This window comes from Zalophus californianus, chromosome 5, assembly GCF_009762305.2.
Source record: "Zalophus californianus isolate mZalCal1 chromosome 5, mZalCal1.pri.v2, whole genome shotgun sequence".
NCBI classification, from domain to species: domain Eukaryota; kingdom Metazoa; phylum Chordata; class Mammalia; order Carnivora; family Otariidae; genus Zalophus; species Zalophus californianus.
This window is the reverse complement of record NC_045599.1, coordinates 58,099,719-58,113,796: the sequence shown is the minus strand read 5'-3', so window position 1 is coordinate 58,113,796 and position 14,078 is coordinate 58,099,719. Positions and strand designations below refer to the sequence as shown.

The 14,078-nt window shown below is 46.3% G+C and overlaps 1 protein-coding gene across 5 annotated transcripts in view; it reads right to left on the bottom strand.

Moving 5' to 3' along the window:
* Positions 1-14,078, bottom strand: part of PDE8B (phosphodiesterase 8B) — a 240,178-nt gene that overhangs the window by 52,635 nt on the left and 173,465 nt on the right. For 4 of the 5 annotated variants that reach the window (XM_035727516.1, XM_035727517.1, XM_035727513.1 and 1 more), the window contains exons 8-10: positions 11,484-11,624; positions 9,842-9,930; positions 7,662-7,722 (exon numbers count right to left, since the gene is read on the bottom strand). In XM_035727516.1, coding sequence (XP_035583409.1) covers positions 7,662-7,722; positions 9,842-9,930; positions 11,484-11,624 — 291 coding nt within the window. The remainder of the gene's footprint in view (positions 1-7,661; positions 7,723-9,841; positions 9,931-11,483; positions 11,625-14,078) is intronic. The other variant, XM_035727515.1, reaches the window with a different exon arrangement.

The following is a 14,078-nucleotide window of genomic DNA, read 5'->3' as shown; positions in this document are numbered from 1 at the left end:
GGGAGACATGGCTGGCGGGTTTTGGAAGTTTTCTTGGAGGAGAAGCTGGGTTGAGTCCTGAAGGACAAGGAAGCTGCAAACAGCTGATGCCATTAAAAACATGAGATGGATCTCAAATATTGGGCATTTAGGACAAATTCAAACATTTTTATCACTAGGGATTAGCAATGAGCAGAAACCATCCCGGGATTCTGGGTGCCTGTCTCCCCTGGTTGCCTGCACCAGCCACTTCTTCTGTTTTACAGAGAATACCATGAGCTATGAGACTGTCTTAGTATTAAGGACCCTGTTCTGCCACACCCTAGAGGACAAGTCCAAAAATCACGAAAAGCCTACTGGCCAAGCCACCTACCAGGAAGGAAGGGGTTAGGGGGAACAGAAGTTGGCAAACATGGAGAGAATAGAGGTCTAGGGGCAGTGAAGGGCAAGGACAGACCCAAGAGAAGGCCAGTCTTGGGCTGGGAAATGGGAATGGGTCTGGGGGCAGTGGGCAGGAAGCTGCCAGTGGGCAAGGCACCCAGGTTCCCGCTGTCCACCCAAGAGCTCTAAAGTGAGAGCTAACTTTCTGTCGCAGTTTGAGAACTAATGAAAAGATGCCCCACATCTCCCCAAACAAAAGTGTTCCCTTAAGGTCTGCTTAAGTGCGCATCAGATCATCTTCCTGTAATAGGGAGAGCATCCTCAGGGGCCAGGAGAATGGATCACAGCTTCATCTCGTGGGATCTGCTGCTGACTCACTGGCACAAACTAGACTATATGCACAGCCTGTTGGCTCCCGGCACCTGTCAAAGGGAAGCGGGATTCAGGGTAAAATTTGACAATAGAGGGAATGGCTAGACCAGCTGTCCCACAGAAATACTGCATGAGCCACAAATCCAAACCACATGTGTGATTGTACATTTTCTAGTAGCCACATTAAAAAGTAAAAACAGGCAAAATTAATTTGAGTAATATTTTAGGTATAACATGTACAACATATTGTCACATGGCATCAATACAAGACTATGATACTTTTAATGAGATAATTTACATTCTTGTCCATCCTAAGACTCCGAAATTGAGCACGTGGTCTATACCTGGAGCCTGTCTCTAACTAGCCACATTTCAGGACTGGATGTGCAAGTCTAGGGCATAGGATGGATGTGGCTGGAGCAGAGCTGGGGGTCCTCTGCAATGCAATGTCCTGAGCAGTGTGGGTCAGGGTCTCTGTACTCAGGAGGGGAGGAGGGCTGGATGGCCAGAAGTGGAAAAAAAATCTTTTCTGACTAGATTTAACCCAGAAGAGACCCTATCCGTGAACCAGTGATCTGAGTTCATAGTATCAGAGCCTGGCAGCCACTCATCTTGTCCATAGCTCTTCAACTTCAGCATGAATCAGCCCCACAGGGAGGGCTTGTTAAAACCGACTGTCCAGGCCCTACCCTTGGAGTGTTGATTCTATAGGTCTGACTTCTCAGGTCTAGCAAAGTCCCAGGGCCACTGCTGCTCCAGGGAACCACACTTGGAGAACCAGTGATCTAGTCTACCCTTTGGCCAGTGAGTGACCTCCCCAAATAGCTTTTCCTACCGAGTGCTCCTTCTACTATTTGAATACCTCCCTTGGTGATGAACTCACTACCCACAAACTACATAGGGTCCTGGTCCATTCTAATCATTCTTTCTTTCCAATGTTGAGCCTAATCTGATTCCCTTAAACTTCCCACTGTTTTTGCCTTCCTCAGGGCCCAGTCCCTCCTTCCCCACACAAAGCCTGCACAAGCCTGGAGACTTCTTTCTCCCTTCTTACTCCCTGCCACTCTATACCCTTTGTATCTTGTTTTAGGCACCTCTGACAGGCTTAGTCACGGGCATTATTACTGTAGTAAAGTTCTATTTTTTCTCCTAATCTTTACAATGTCAAGATTAAATATTAGCAGACTATAAAAATATGAATGAACCCCCCCAAATTGATCTCAAAGCAAGTTTCCATCACAGCAAACTTGGACAATTCCGCTCCCATTGCTGCTCCTACTATTCTCAAACAAGTTACATAGGTGAACGTGTTTTTAAAGCAATGACCCTCAGGGGCGCCTGAGTGGCTCAGTCGGTTAAGCATCCAATTCTTGATTTCCGCTCAGGTCATGATCTCAGGGTTGATGTCGAGCCCTGCATCAAGTCCGTATTGGGCGCACTTAGCACGGAGTCTGCTTTTTCTCTCCCTCACCACTACCCTCTCTCGCATAAATAAATCAGTATTTTAAAAAAACAAAGCAATGACCCCCAAACATCCGTCCCCAGACTGATGTTAGGCTATGACAATGCTCCCATTGGTCTGCAATGGAAGAAACAAGTTTTTCCATTAAGCTTAACTTAGTCAAGTTCAATAGCTATTCTTCTTTCAGAGATTAGGTCCTTCCTGGGTTTCTCATTGCTGAAACAACTTTTCTTCCCTTAAATGAGAATGTAGAGGTTGTCAGTGGAATTCCAAAATCAGGTACTTCTCTCCCCTCTCCCCACCCCGGATCTGGAAAGTCCTGTGCAAAAGGCAGGTCAGATTGCTCTCTGTCTTTGTCTTGGAAGCTCGATTAGCCAGAAAGCCACAGGCCTCTGCTGAGCTGGGTCACGGCCCCTCCCCTGCTCTACCGCAGAGTGACAGGGAATATTTTCTGGAGCTCTTCACTGGGTGCCTGTGCTCCCTGACTTCACAAAAGCTAACGACTTCCTCTTACTGGACAGGCAACCTCTGCACCAATCTGGGGCTTCTCCATGGCCCGGGAGTCATCCATCCATGAGAAGAGGGCCCAGGGGAGCCGACCTAAGCACACAACACTGCACCACCGCCCTCTTGCCCACTGGCTTCCTATACTCTCTACCCAGGCTCCACACCTGCGCCTGGCATGCTGGCTTTTGGGAGAGCGGTGCTCTCCATATTCCCATGCCCGAGGCCTGGAGGAAAAAGCGAGAATGGGGGATGCACTAAGGGTGGGCATTGTAGGGACGCCAGTGGGGAGGCCCCTCTGCTTTGACCAGGCCAGCTTAGGAGAAGCTGGTGTGGAGTCAGGATCTAGAAGTCTCCTTTCCCAGTACAAGCTTGACTCCTGGACCATGGTAGCAGGTCCCTGAAATTCCACTTTGAGTCATGCATTTGGATTTGGATTTAGACCTCACGAAAAGGCAAAAGCCTGAAGGGTACAGGTCCTCATGTCTTATGGGTCTAAAGGGGCTGAGACAGGCTCTGCACCAGGGTACAGGGGTGGCACGAACAAAGGGCCAAAAGAAGTGTGTGTGTGCACGGAGGGGGCCATTTCTGGGGTGCCAGATGGACTGTCCCGGGCCTAGCAAAGTGGGTAGTCCAAAAAGAAAATTATCCTCTTGAAATGGGGTTGGCAAACTTTTTCTGTGAAGGGCCAGAGAGTAAACATCTTAGGCTTTGTGAGCCACATAGTATCTGCAGTAACTTCTCTGCTGCTGAAGTAGGAAAGGGACCATGACATCACAAAGTGTGGCTCTATTCCAATAAAGCTTTACATACAAAACCGACCACATTCGGCCTGGAGGCTATCATTTGTTGCCCCTTGTCCTAGATGACACCTAAAAAAATTCTAGTCAATCTCCTTTGGTCCTGTGTTCTGTGCTCCTCCTGCTCTCGGTTCCTACCTCCCCTGCACCATGCTCTAGAAATGTATCCTGTTGATCTGTCCATGACCCCCATGGCTTCTAGGGCAGAGACCATCCCTGGCATATTTGGGGAGCAAGTGTGTGTGGTGGAAGATGGTGTTTACAGCCACCAAACCTCCCTGAGCACTTCCAGCCCCTTGGCAAAAAGCTACAAGGTTCACCCAGGAAAAGGGATTTTTGCTGATGACAGGCACTACCAGAAGATAGCACCCTGGCTTACAATTTCATTCCTTGTTAAAATGCAAACCCATGGGCGGATCTTGACGTCAAGGCTAAACCCCAGAAAGCAGTGCGGCCAGAACCGCCTTCAGACAGGCTGCTCCCACCCTCTGGGGAGCCCTTCCCGTCACAGACCCATCACCGTTCACTTCAGCCTCCTTAGATGAGGAGGAAAAACACTGTGGCTAGCCAGAGACATGAAAATTCTTTGTTACTGGAAAATCTAAGTGTCTGTCCGGGCCTGTGCAGCACCATTAGGTGACGTCAATGGCTCAGGTATCTGAGCTCTGCGTTTCCACTCTTCTCAGAACAGCAGCTAATTCACAGCAATAAAGACGTTTCTATTTAGAGCATCAGAAAAGAGGTGGCCCTGTGATGCTGCATCCCTAAGTCCTGTACTAAGGGATTGCCTCCTTTCTCCGTGAAGCAGGAAGGGTTTGAAGGGGGCAGGAAGCCGGGACCTTGACGTGCAATTCCATTCAAGCTGACCCACAGCTGCAGGACCTACGCTGCCCCAGGCAGGATGGGCTCACTGAGACAAGCACAGGCTGGTGACCCCACCAGAGAGGAGAGGGCAGTTAGGCACACGAATGGCCGTGGTAACGGTGGGAGTGATACCCAGCAAAGAAGGTACTTGGGGGTTGGAGGATGGGGATGGCACTCGACACTGCTTGGGAGGGACCACAAAGGATGGGTAGAATTGGGGCACACGTGGTTGCAGGGAGACTGGTGACAAGGAAACTGGGGGTCCAACTGACCGATAAAGAGAGGAAGGAGGAGGAGCAAGCCTAGGTTGGTAGGGGAATGCTGTGCTTGATTTTGGACGTGAACTGTACTTGGCTCACTCCTGGCATGAGCATGAATGAGCCCAAGTGGGCCTGCATACTGTACAGCAGCCTCACCACCCGTCACAGGTTGACTTGCACTGCTTGGGTTCAGTAGCTCGTCTTTAAAGAGCCATCAAGATGCCCTACACCTCTCCCTCTACCCATGTCACCTCCCACGTAGACCTCATCCTTCCTCCTGGAATGTGTCAACTTTGCTGCCGGGAGAATTTGTTTTTCTATGAAAGTCAAGTCCCTTCCTTTCCCAGAGGTCCCCGAGGACTTGCCTTTCTATGTGACGACGATATTAAGTGAAAGCTTCCTGATTCTCGACGAAATTCTCAGTGTTGAAAGAGGCATTTTATGTTGGACTAAATCTTAAGAAAAAGCACGTTTCCCTTTGCTGTTCTAGAATACTGTGAATAGCCAAATCAATCCTGAGAAAGAAGAACAAAGCTGGAGGCATCATGCTCCCTGATTTCAAGCTACATCACAAAACTACAGTAATCCCAACGGTAAGGTGTTGGCATAAAAACAGACACATAGATCAACGGAACAGAATAGAGAGCCCAGAAATAAACCCACATATATGTGGTCAATTAATTTATGACAAGCCGACAATATACAATGGGGAAGGTATAATCTGTTCAATAAACGGTACTGGGAAAACTTAACTGCCACATGCAAAAGAATGAAAGCTGGGCCATTATCTTAGACCATACAGAAAAAAATCAACTCAAAATGGATGAAATATTTGAACATATATATTATCTGAAACAATAAAACGCCTAGAAGGAAACACAGGCACTAAGCTCTTTGACATCAGTCTTGGCTATGATTTTTCAGGTATGACACCAAAAGCAAATGCAACAAAAGAAAAATAAATAATTGAGACTACCATCAAACTAAAAAGCTTCTGCACAGCAATGGAGACTATCAACAAAATAAAAAGGCAACTTACCAAATGGGAAAAAATACTTGCAAATCATATCAGGTTAGGGGTTAATATCCAAAATATATAAAGAACTCATACAACTCAACAGCAAAACAAAAAAAAAAATCTGACTTAAAAATTGGCAGAAGATCTAAATAGACATTTTTTCAAAGAAGACATAAAGATGGCCAACAGGTACATGCAAAAAGGCTCAACATCACTAGTCATCAGGACAATGCAAATCAGTATCACAATGAGGTATCAACTCACCTCTGTTAGAATGGCTGGTATCAAAAAGATATGAAATGACAAGTATTGGCTAAGATACAGAGAAAAGGGAACCCTCATGCACTGTTGGTGGGAATATATACTGGCACAGCACTGTGCAGGTTCCTCAAAAAATTTAAAATGGAATTACCATATATTCTAGCAATTTACTCCTGGACATTTAATCAAAGGAAAGGAAAACACTAACTCAAGAAGATATACACATTCCTAGGTTCATGGCAGCATAGTTTACAACAGCCAAGACCCAGAAACAACCTAAGTGTCCACTGATGGATGAATGGACAAAGAAAATGTGGAAAATATATACAATGGAGCATTATTCAGCCATGAGAAAGGAGGAAGTCTTGCTATTTGCGACAACATGGATGGACCTTGAGGTCATTACGCTAAGTGAAGTAAGATAGATGAAGGAAGACAAATACTATATGGTATCACTTACATGTACAACCAAAACCAGAAACAAAAAACCAATCATATAGATGCAGAGAACAGGTTGGTTGCAAGAGGCGGGGTGGGGGCAGAGGGGTGGGGAGGGAAATGGGTGAAGGGGGTCAAAAGTACAGATTTCCACTTATAAAACAAGTAAGTCATGGGGATATAATGTACAGCACAGTGACTCGTTAACACTAATGTAAATTGGGGTGAAAGTTGCTAAGAGAATAGGTCTCAAAAGAAGATCTCATTATAAGAAAAAAATTTTATAATCATGTCTAGTGATGCATGTTAACTTGACTTATCGTAGTGATCATTTTGCAATATATACAAGTACTGAATCATTATTTTAAAAAAAAGGATGAGGCGTGGGTACCTTCGATGGACTGAGACACCAGCTGAACGTCCTGCATGGCCTCACGGCACCCAGGCCCGCCTCCCCTCTGGCAGCTGCCTACTCAAGGTGGGGGAACCCAGGTGTCCACTGGTCCTATCACTCAGCAGTTCCTCTCCTTGCCTGGCCAGCCTCCACCATCTAATCCCACACTCTCCAACTCCCCAACATGCTCCCTTAAAATGTATTATGCCCCAAAGACCTTCATATCCTTTTAAGATATTATCCCTTCTTTTAAAATCTCCATATATATCAAAGGTCGTACTTGTGTTTTCAAACATAGATCACTAGTAATTACTTCAGCACCTTTTAACCAATAAACTTTAAAGCATGAAAATACACATAATCCAGTATTAGAAGTATAATTAAAAAAGAAAATATACCACTATCAGCATTGCTCTCTCTGATAAAACTATCTTTAAATGTTCTTCAACATAGCAACTTATTAAAATTCTGTTACTCTGAAAACAAGATTCTAATGTGTTGTTCTACATGATGTAAATGGTAAAAACAAATAGTGCTCATAGTACTAACTTTTACTAATTTGGAACGATTGTTTTTGATAAGAATTTGTAGGAGTGAAATGCTCAAATACATATATGCTTTTCATTCATTTAAGAAAGTAAGATAGAAAAAATAAAACGGTTTTTATTTGGAAGAAGAATTTTATGCTCTATTGTATTAGTCTTTAGTTGCATGGCCACAAGCTAAATCATAACTGATGTGTATTACTAATAAAGCAGAAGCTGGCAGGACATTTTTTTAACTATTTGTTAAAGGAGTCTAATTTTGCCATAAATCTCCTAAACTGACAACTACAGTAAGCTATGGAGAAAGACAAGCAGAAAACAGTGATGAGAACGTAACGCATGGTCAAGCTGACAAAGCGAAGGAAGGAAACTGAATACCATACCTGCTTATTATTGTCAGTGGTACAACACAGTTTCTTGAGGGAGACAAAATGCCTAATTTTCCTAATAACATAAATGATCAGTTATTAGTGAGTCAGACAGGAGATGATTCAACAAATCAGCAAATGAAAACATTAACAGAATTTCTTAAAGCAAAACCCCAGGGTCCATTCTTGGGCAGATTTAAGTTTCAAACAAAACGTAGTCTACGGAAAACCCATTTTTCATACAGAGCCCACACATGCCTTCAGAAACCAGGCTTCCCTTTTAGTCACATTTGGCTCAGAAGCACTTTCCTAATGGGTATTTCATCTTGCAACAGATTCCTGAAGCTTGTCTCCTAGGTATCTTCAGTGATAGGATGAAATGCTACTCCAGACAAAACTGGTTTTAATTCCACTGACACTAATAATTTTACAGCTGATATAAAAAGCAGAAGACTCATTTGGACAATGACCAAATTACATGGTTGCTGTGTTTACATTAATATTCCATATTCTTTCACAGCACGGTCATCACAATGATGCCAGTTTTCAGGCAGAGAAAACTCGTCTTAATTCAAGGTTATGGACAGAATCCCCAAACAGCCTATAGTCTAGCTCATGACCACAAGAGAGACCAAAAGAGACTATAGCTGCCTCAGCCCGGCATAAAAATCAGTTCAAGGTAGATTTTTCTACTGACAGTGGAACCAGGAATTCCAGGGGGCTATGTGAGATTTTATGGGAATAGGAAAGAAGCTCCTCTCTGTCTCTCTTCCTTTGATTCAACCTTCTCTAGAAGACCCTGAAGAGAGCATAGAAAATACCAGTTATTCTGTAATGAGCTTCACTAAAATTGGGAAGAGGAGAGATTTATCTACTTTTCAAAAGAATTTCCTAATAGTACACTGCCTACAACTGGGGGAAAATAGCACTGTGTCTAGACAAAAGAACTCTCTTAATCTGTAAAATCAGAAAGATCAGAAAAACTCATTCTGACAGAAATTCCAAGCAATAGGGTCTCTTCTGCCTTGGTTACCTAAGAATTCTGGACACACACACACACACAGTCCATTTTAACTCAAGTTTTCTGAAAAGACGGTCTAAGGATGATAATACCACCAATGTGACAGCCATCATGGCCTCTGAGCGCGGACCGCTGGTGGAAATGGCCATGCCAAGGGGGCCTGGAGGCCTCTCTCTGTGCTCATAACCCTTGTCAGGACTGCCAGGGCCCCACCACCCAGAGGGAAGCTAAATGCCAGGAAATACAAGACAGTGGTCTCTGAACCGAGGGGTAACAATTTCAAAACTTACCAAACAAGTAAAATGGGAGAGGAAATGACTTCCAGGCATTTTGCTCACTTTACAGAATGTTTTGTTTTCTAACCACCCAACAATCTGGAAGGAACTCAGGTAGTCCTAAAAGTCACAGGCAGGACTTTCCACTTCCGGTTACTGGCCTGAAAAACTCATACCTCTTCTTCCAAAACATCACAGGACAGCATGTGTCCGCTGTAAACTGTGCTATGAAGCTAGTGTTGACCTTCAAGCCAGTTTACTAAAGGCTCCTCAGTGACATACTGTTTGGGGATCCTCTTTGCCTTTGTAAACCCTCTCACAAAATTGAACTGGGAGAAGGAAAAGAGATTACGTATTTACCTTCTTGAACAGTCTTCTCTGATAATCTGAGATTAAATGAAATCAGATCACCTCAGGTTCTAGTCAAACACACCTTTCTCTACGTAACCATGACCTCCAGGGCTCTCTCTGCCTTGGGGAACAAGCCCAGAGCCAGCCCGGAGAGAACCACTACAGAGCCAGTGCCTCAAGGAGAGAAGCCTGGCTCCCAGGGCAGGGCTGAGGCCAGCGAGCCCTGTTGTTTTGTTGTTATTTTGACAGGGGAAGGCCTAAACACAGCTCCTTCAGGGGGTAGTGGGGATAATGGAACCACAGAGGATCAGGTGAAGGTGGGCAGCTGGGGAGATGCTTTGTAAAGCCCATCAATAGGAGCAGAGAGGGGGAGGGAAAGCCACGTCTGGGGGCTGTTGCCAACCATGTGGAATCGTCCACGGTATATGCTATGCACAGGCCCAACCCACCGTATTTGGGGGCCTAGTGCTTACACCGGCATTTCAATATGCAAACCCAGTGCCCACAGGAGCCCTTCAACTAAAAGAGATCAAGAAGTTCACTCTCACCCTCCTTGGCCAATCACCGGGGTGATCTTCACGTGCTGTTGGATGCTGTCCCCGGATTTCCGTCTCGCATAGTAAACCCCCTGCCACTCCTACATAGACAAAGAGAGCTCTTAAAATCCTCCCATCGAAGCTTATGGCTGCTTCTAGAGAGGGTCTCGTCAAGCTGAGCAATACCATTCCACTAAATACTGCTCTATCACTGTACCCATTGTGATGCTTACTACCCAAGACTGCAGTCACCATGCACAAAGTCCCCAAAGACCAACGTGTCCACCTCCAGGCTGGCCTTCCCAGGGTCCAAGGACAGTTGATGAGTAGTGGAGTTGCCATGCTCAGTCTGTGGGTGTAGCAGCCCCAAGTCAAGGGATTCTTACAGGGTCTTCCCTAAAATCTGCACAGCAACCTCTGAGCTCGATAATCTCATCCTTAGTTTATAGACAGGTAAGCCGAGACTCAGAGAGTCCAATTTGCCCGCATGAGGAAGTGGAGAATGTGGTTCTAAATTCTTGTCTCTCAATTCTCCTTGAAACCTGTCCTCCCCTACTCTCCTATGGGGCATCCTACCAAGACTTCTCTGGCATTAGTCTGGCTCCTGGCAGTTTCCATGGATCAAGCAAAGAGGAGTATGAACATTCTGGCTGCCTCTGGACCCTGGGGAGCCTGCTGGGATGAAGAGCCTATGCCCTCAAGAGGGAGAGGTCCCGTGGCACCTCCACCAGTTCTGGGAGGGAGGGAAAAAACGAGAACCGGATTTTCTCGACAGCCTTTTCTTGGCGCCCCCTCCCAAGAGCGGCTCGCTGGTGTGCATACTGGGGTCGCCAGGTGCGTGGTAGTACCTTCCTGGCCAATTTTTTTTTTTTTTTTTAAGAGTACTTGATAATGTCCTGATTCCATTTCAGGCTTGCTGTCCCTATTTTTAAGAAATTGATGTTGCCTACCATATAAACCCAAACTTATTTGATTCGTAAAAAGTGGTCCCTAATGAAAATAATATAGTGCTTATCTAACTACTTCACATCAGAGAAAGCAAGATGAAAGAAGTCGTATGAGCAAGCATTCTGAGTGCCTAAAAGAAAACGCACAGGGAGCACGCACTGCAGGAGCCACATCCTTCCTCTGCAGGGGAGGGCTTGAGGAAAGGAGCCTGTTGCACTCACAGCCCTGCCTTCAGCTGCTGGACAAATGGACATGACAGGGAGAAGCGAGCCATAGGTCTCTACCCAGCTGTGGTGCGGACAGGGAACAGAGAGAGGAAAACTGACCAAGAACTGGGCCCACATGTAAATACTGGTATCACAAACTTCGAGTCCCCTCTAACACTGGGCACACTAACAACACGACAGCTATATGGGGGAGCTCTGCTCAGAGCCAGGAATGAGACTGCAGCAATGACGGGTGGGATATCTTCACCCCAAGGATAAACTCTCCTGTTGCAAACTCATCAGATTCCACAGCATTGTAAGGAGCACATTCATTTGGTATCCAAAATTAACCCAGCAATTGACTCATTTTGCAAATACAAGAGATCGTTCACTTATTTATCCTGTTAGGAAAGGAGCTAATCCTAAAGACATGACATAGAGCTCGCGGGGCGGGGGGGGGGGGAGCATCGGGGAGGGGTTTACAGATCTCTTTCACTGACCTTGCCCTTCTTGATGCAGGTGTTGATGGTGTCGAGAAGGTCGGCCCGGTTCTTATCACTTTTGGGCAGATCGGCGAGCTCTTTCCCCAGCAGCTCGCCTTTGTGGTAGCCCATCATCCTTTCAAAGGCTGGGTTGACGTACTGTGAACAGGAGGTGGTTATAGGTCAGTGTGGGTAGTGCTGTGTGCCCCCAGGAGTGCTTGCTGGCACACAGAGGGACACACTGGACTATCAAGTAAGAAGTTCCCCGGATGAGCGAGCACTCTCTGATGTGGGTGCCAACCGCTCCTCATCACTACGCTCCCCAGAGCAGTTGCCTCACCCCTGAGCAGCTGTGCCTTCCTTCAGCACGCCAGCACCCTGGTTCCCTCTGGGACACTGGAAGAAATTCCTTAGCAGACCAAGAGCAAGAAGCCCTCATCTAGCAGAGCCAGCTTCGTGTGGGCCTTATTCATCTTCAATGAAATGAAGTTTTTTATGAAATAAAAAACTCAAAAAATAAAAATGAGTTAGAACAAAAGTTACTTAGTTCAACAGGTTGTGGGTTTATTTTAGTTACACCTCTGCAAGGCTGAGATTTGATCTCTCATGCCTCCTAACTGCCACTATCTACTAACCAACGCTATGGCTTGGGGCCACTTCCCAGATCATCTGAACAATACATCTAATTAAACAGTTTGGGCAGAAAGCAGCCCTTTCAGCGCTGGGCACACATGAGCGCGAGACGAGGCCCCCTTAGCACATTCCGAGGCCAGCAGACTAACAGGTTTCTTTCCAAAATTCTGCCTGGGGCCCTGGAATTCAGAGCTCTTTCCTTGCCTGACTCCCAGCTCCCAACTCCAGCCTCCAATTTCTTCTCAAAGAATAATCACCGGATGAGAGGCTGAATGAGGGGAACGAAACAACATGGGGAAAATGCGACCATATGGCCTCTAGGTCATGGATTTCTTTGGGCATCATGCACATCCACCTGCTGCTTCAGACACATTCTTGCAAACTATAATCACAGTCACTTCTGCACTCCACTACGAGGACAGCAGTAAGGAGCCCGGTGATGCAGGGACACTCAGGGAGCTAGTCCCTTGAGAACAAAGCTTTACTGACGCCATGAAATCCAGGAGCTGGAGGGGTTGGGAGGTTGCTTTGGAGCCTTAGCAGGCAGCCTTGCAGGAGTGAGAAAAGAGGAGGGGTGGTGACATTGTCTTCATGTCTTCTTCTCCCATCACCTACGTGTGGGGGGCACCACCCTTCTGGGGCTGGGCAGCATGGCCTCTCGCCTCAGGGCCTCTGCCCACATGCTCTCCACTTACAATGCCCTTGCCCATCTCCATGCCTTGTCAAGTCTGATTTGTCCCTCCCCTCCTCTAGCAAGCCATCCTTGACCCCCAGCCTAGTCCGAGCTGGTACCACTCCTACAAGCTCCCACTCTCTCCTGTGCGGGCTTCCAGTGACTTCTCATGCCCAATCCCAGTTTTTATTTATCTCTCTCCCCGACTAGACATAAAAATCCTCAAGGACAAGCCTACTTTGGATTTATCCCTGGATAAGCAGGGCTGTTTAGTAAATACGTGATATATGTACTGTTTTCCTTGTTGGCTAAATCCTCATACATTTTCCTGTCTGTTTAGTCTACCTTCGCTATTAAATTGAAAACATAGGTAGCAGTCAGGGCCCTTTGCTCATGCTAGGGTTGCTGTAACCTCAGAACACAGCAGGTCCTCTAGGACCTTGACTCTGGAGCCAATGCGCTCAAGTGCAAATCCTGGCTCTGCCAATTACCAGCTCCATGACTGTGGGCAAGTTACTTGTCTTCTCTGGTTCTCAGTTTCCTCATCTGTAAAATGGCTGCAACAGTAGTGCCTGGTTCATAAAATGGTTTTAAGAAATAAATAAGAATATCTAAAATGCTGAGTGAGGACTGTGCCTGGCACATGGTCAGCTTCGTGTAAATGTCGTCAAGTAAATAGTTTAGATGGAGGGATGAATAGGTAAAGATTGTTCCTGAAGTTAAGTGCTACCCCCTAGGCACACACTCTTCAGGGGCCGTGCCCTGAGAAGGACTCTGGTATGGTGCAAGAATGTCTGTGAAATATCCTGTCCAGGAGGACTCTTCTTGAAATCCATAACCCAGATGTCATTTTGCTTCCCCTTACACAGAACATCCTCTATTCAACTTCTTTCTCCTTGCTTTAGATCACCAGTAGATTTTAAAGGGGGTAGTCCCTTTCTTCCTATTCACCGTAAAGGGGGGGGAGGGGATGACACCACCAGAGTACCTCCCCCAGAGATACAGGGTTTCTAACCACTTTAGAATGCTCACTATAGATGGAGGGGCTCTGCTCCCTGTTCAAGGAGTCATCAGTTAAGACGACCAACGGGGAAGGCAGCGAGAGCAGGGAGCCCCTTCCGCTCGTTATGGGAATCATAGCCTGGCTGCCCACTCTCAGAGGGGGGTGCAAAGCAAATGTGTTTCATGAATGGAATTCATCGGTCCTGTCTGGATGTAAGGGAGGGGAATGCGAGATGTGTACTTGGTTGGTAGCAAACATGTCTGGTTTCTCTGCGGTCCAGGATACAGACCTGTGTGTGTGCAGG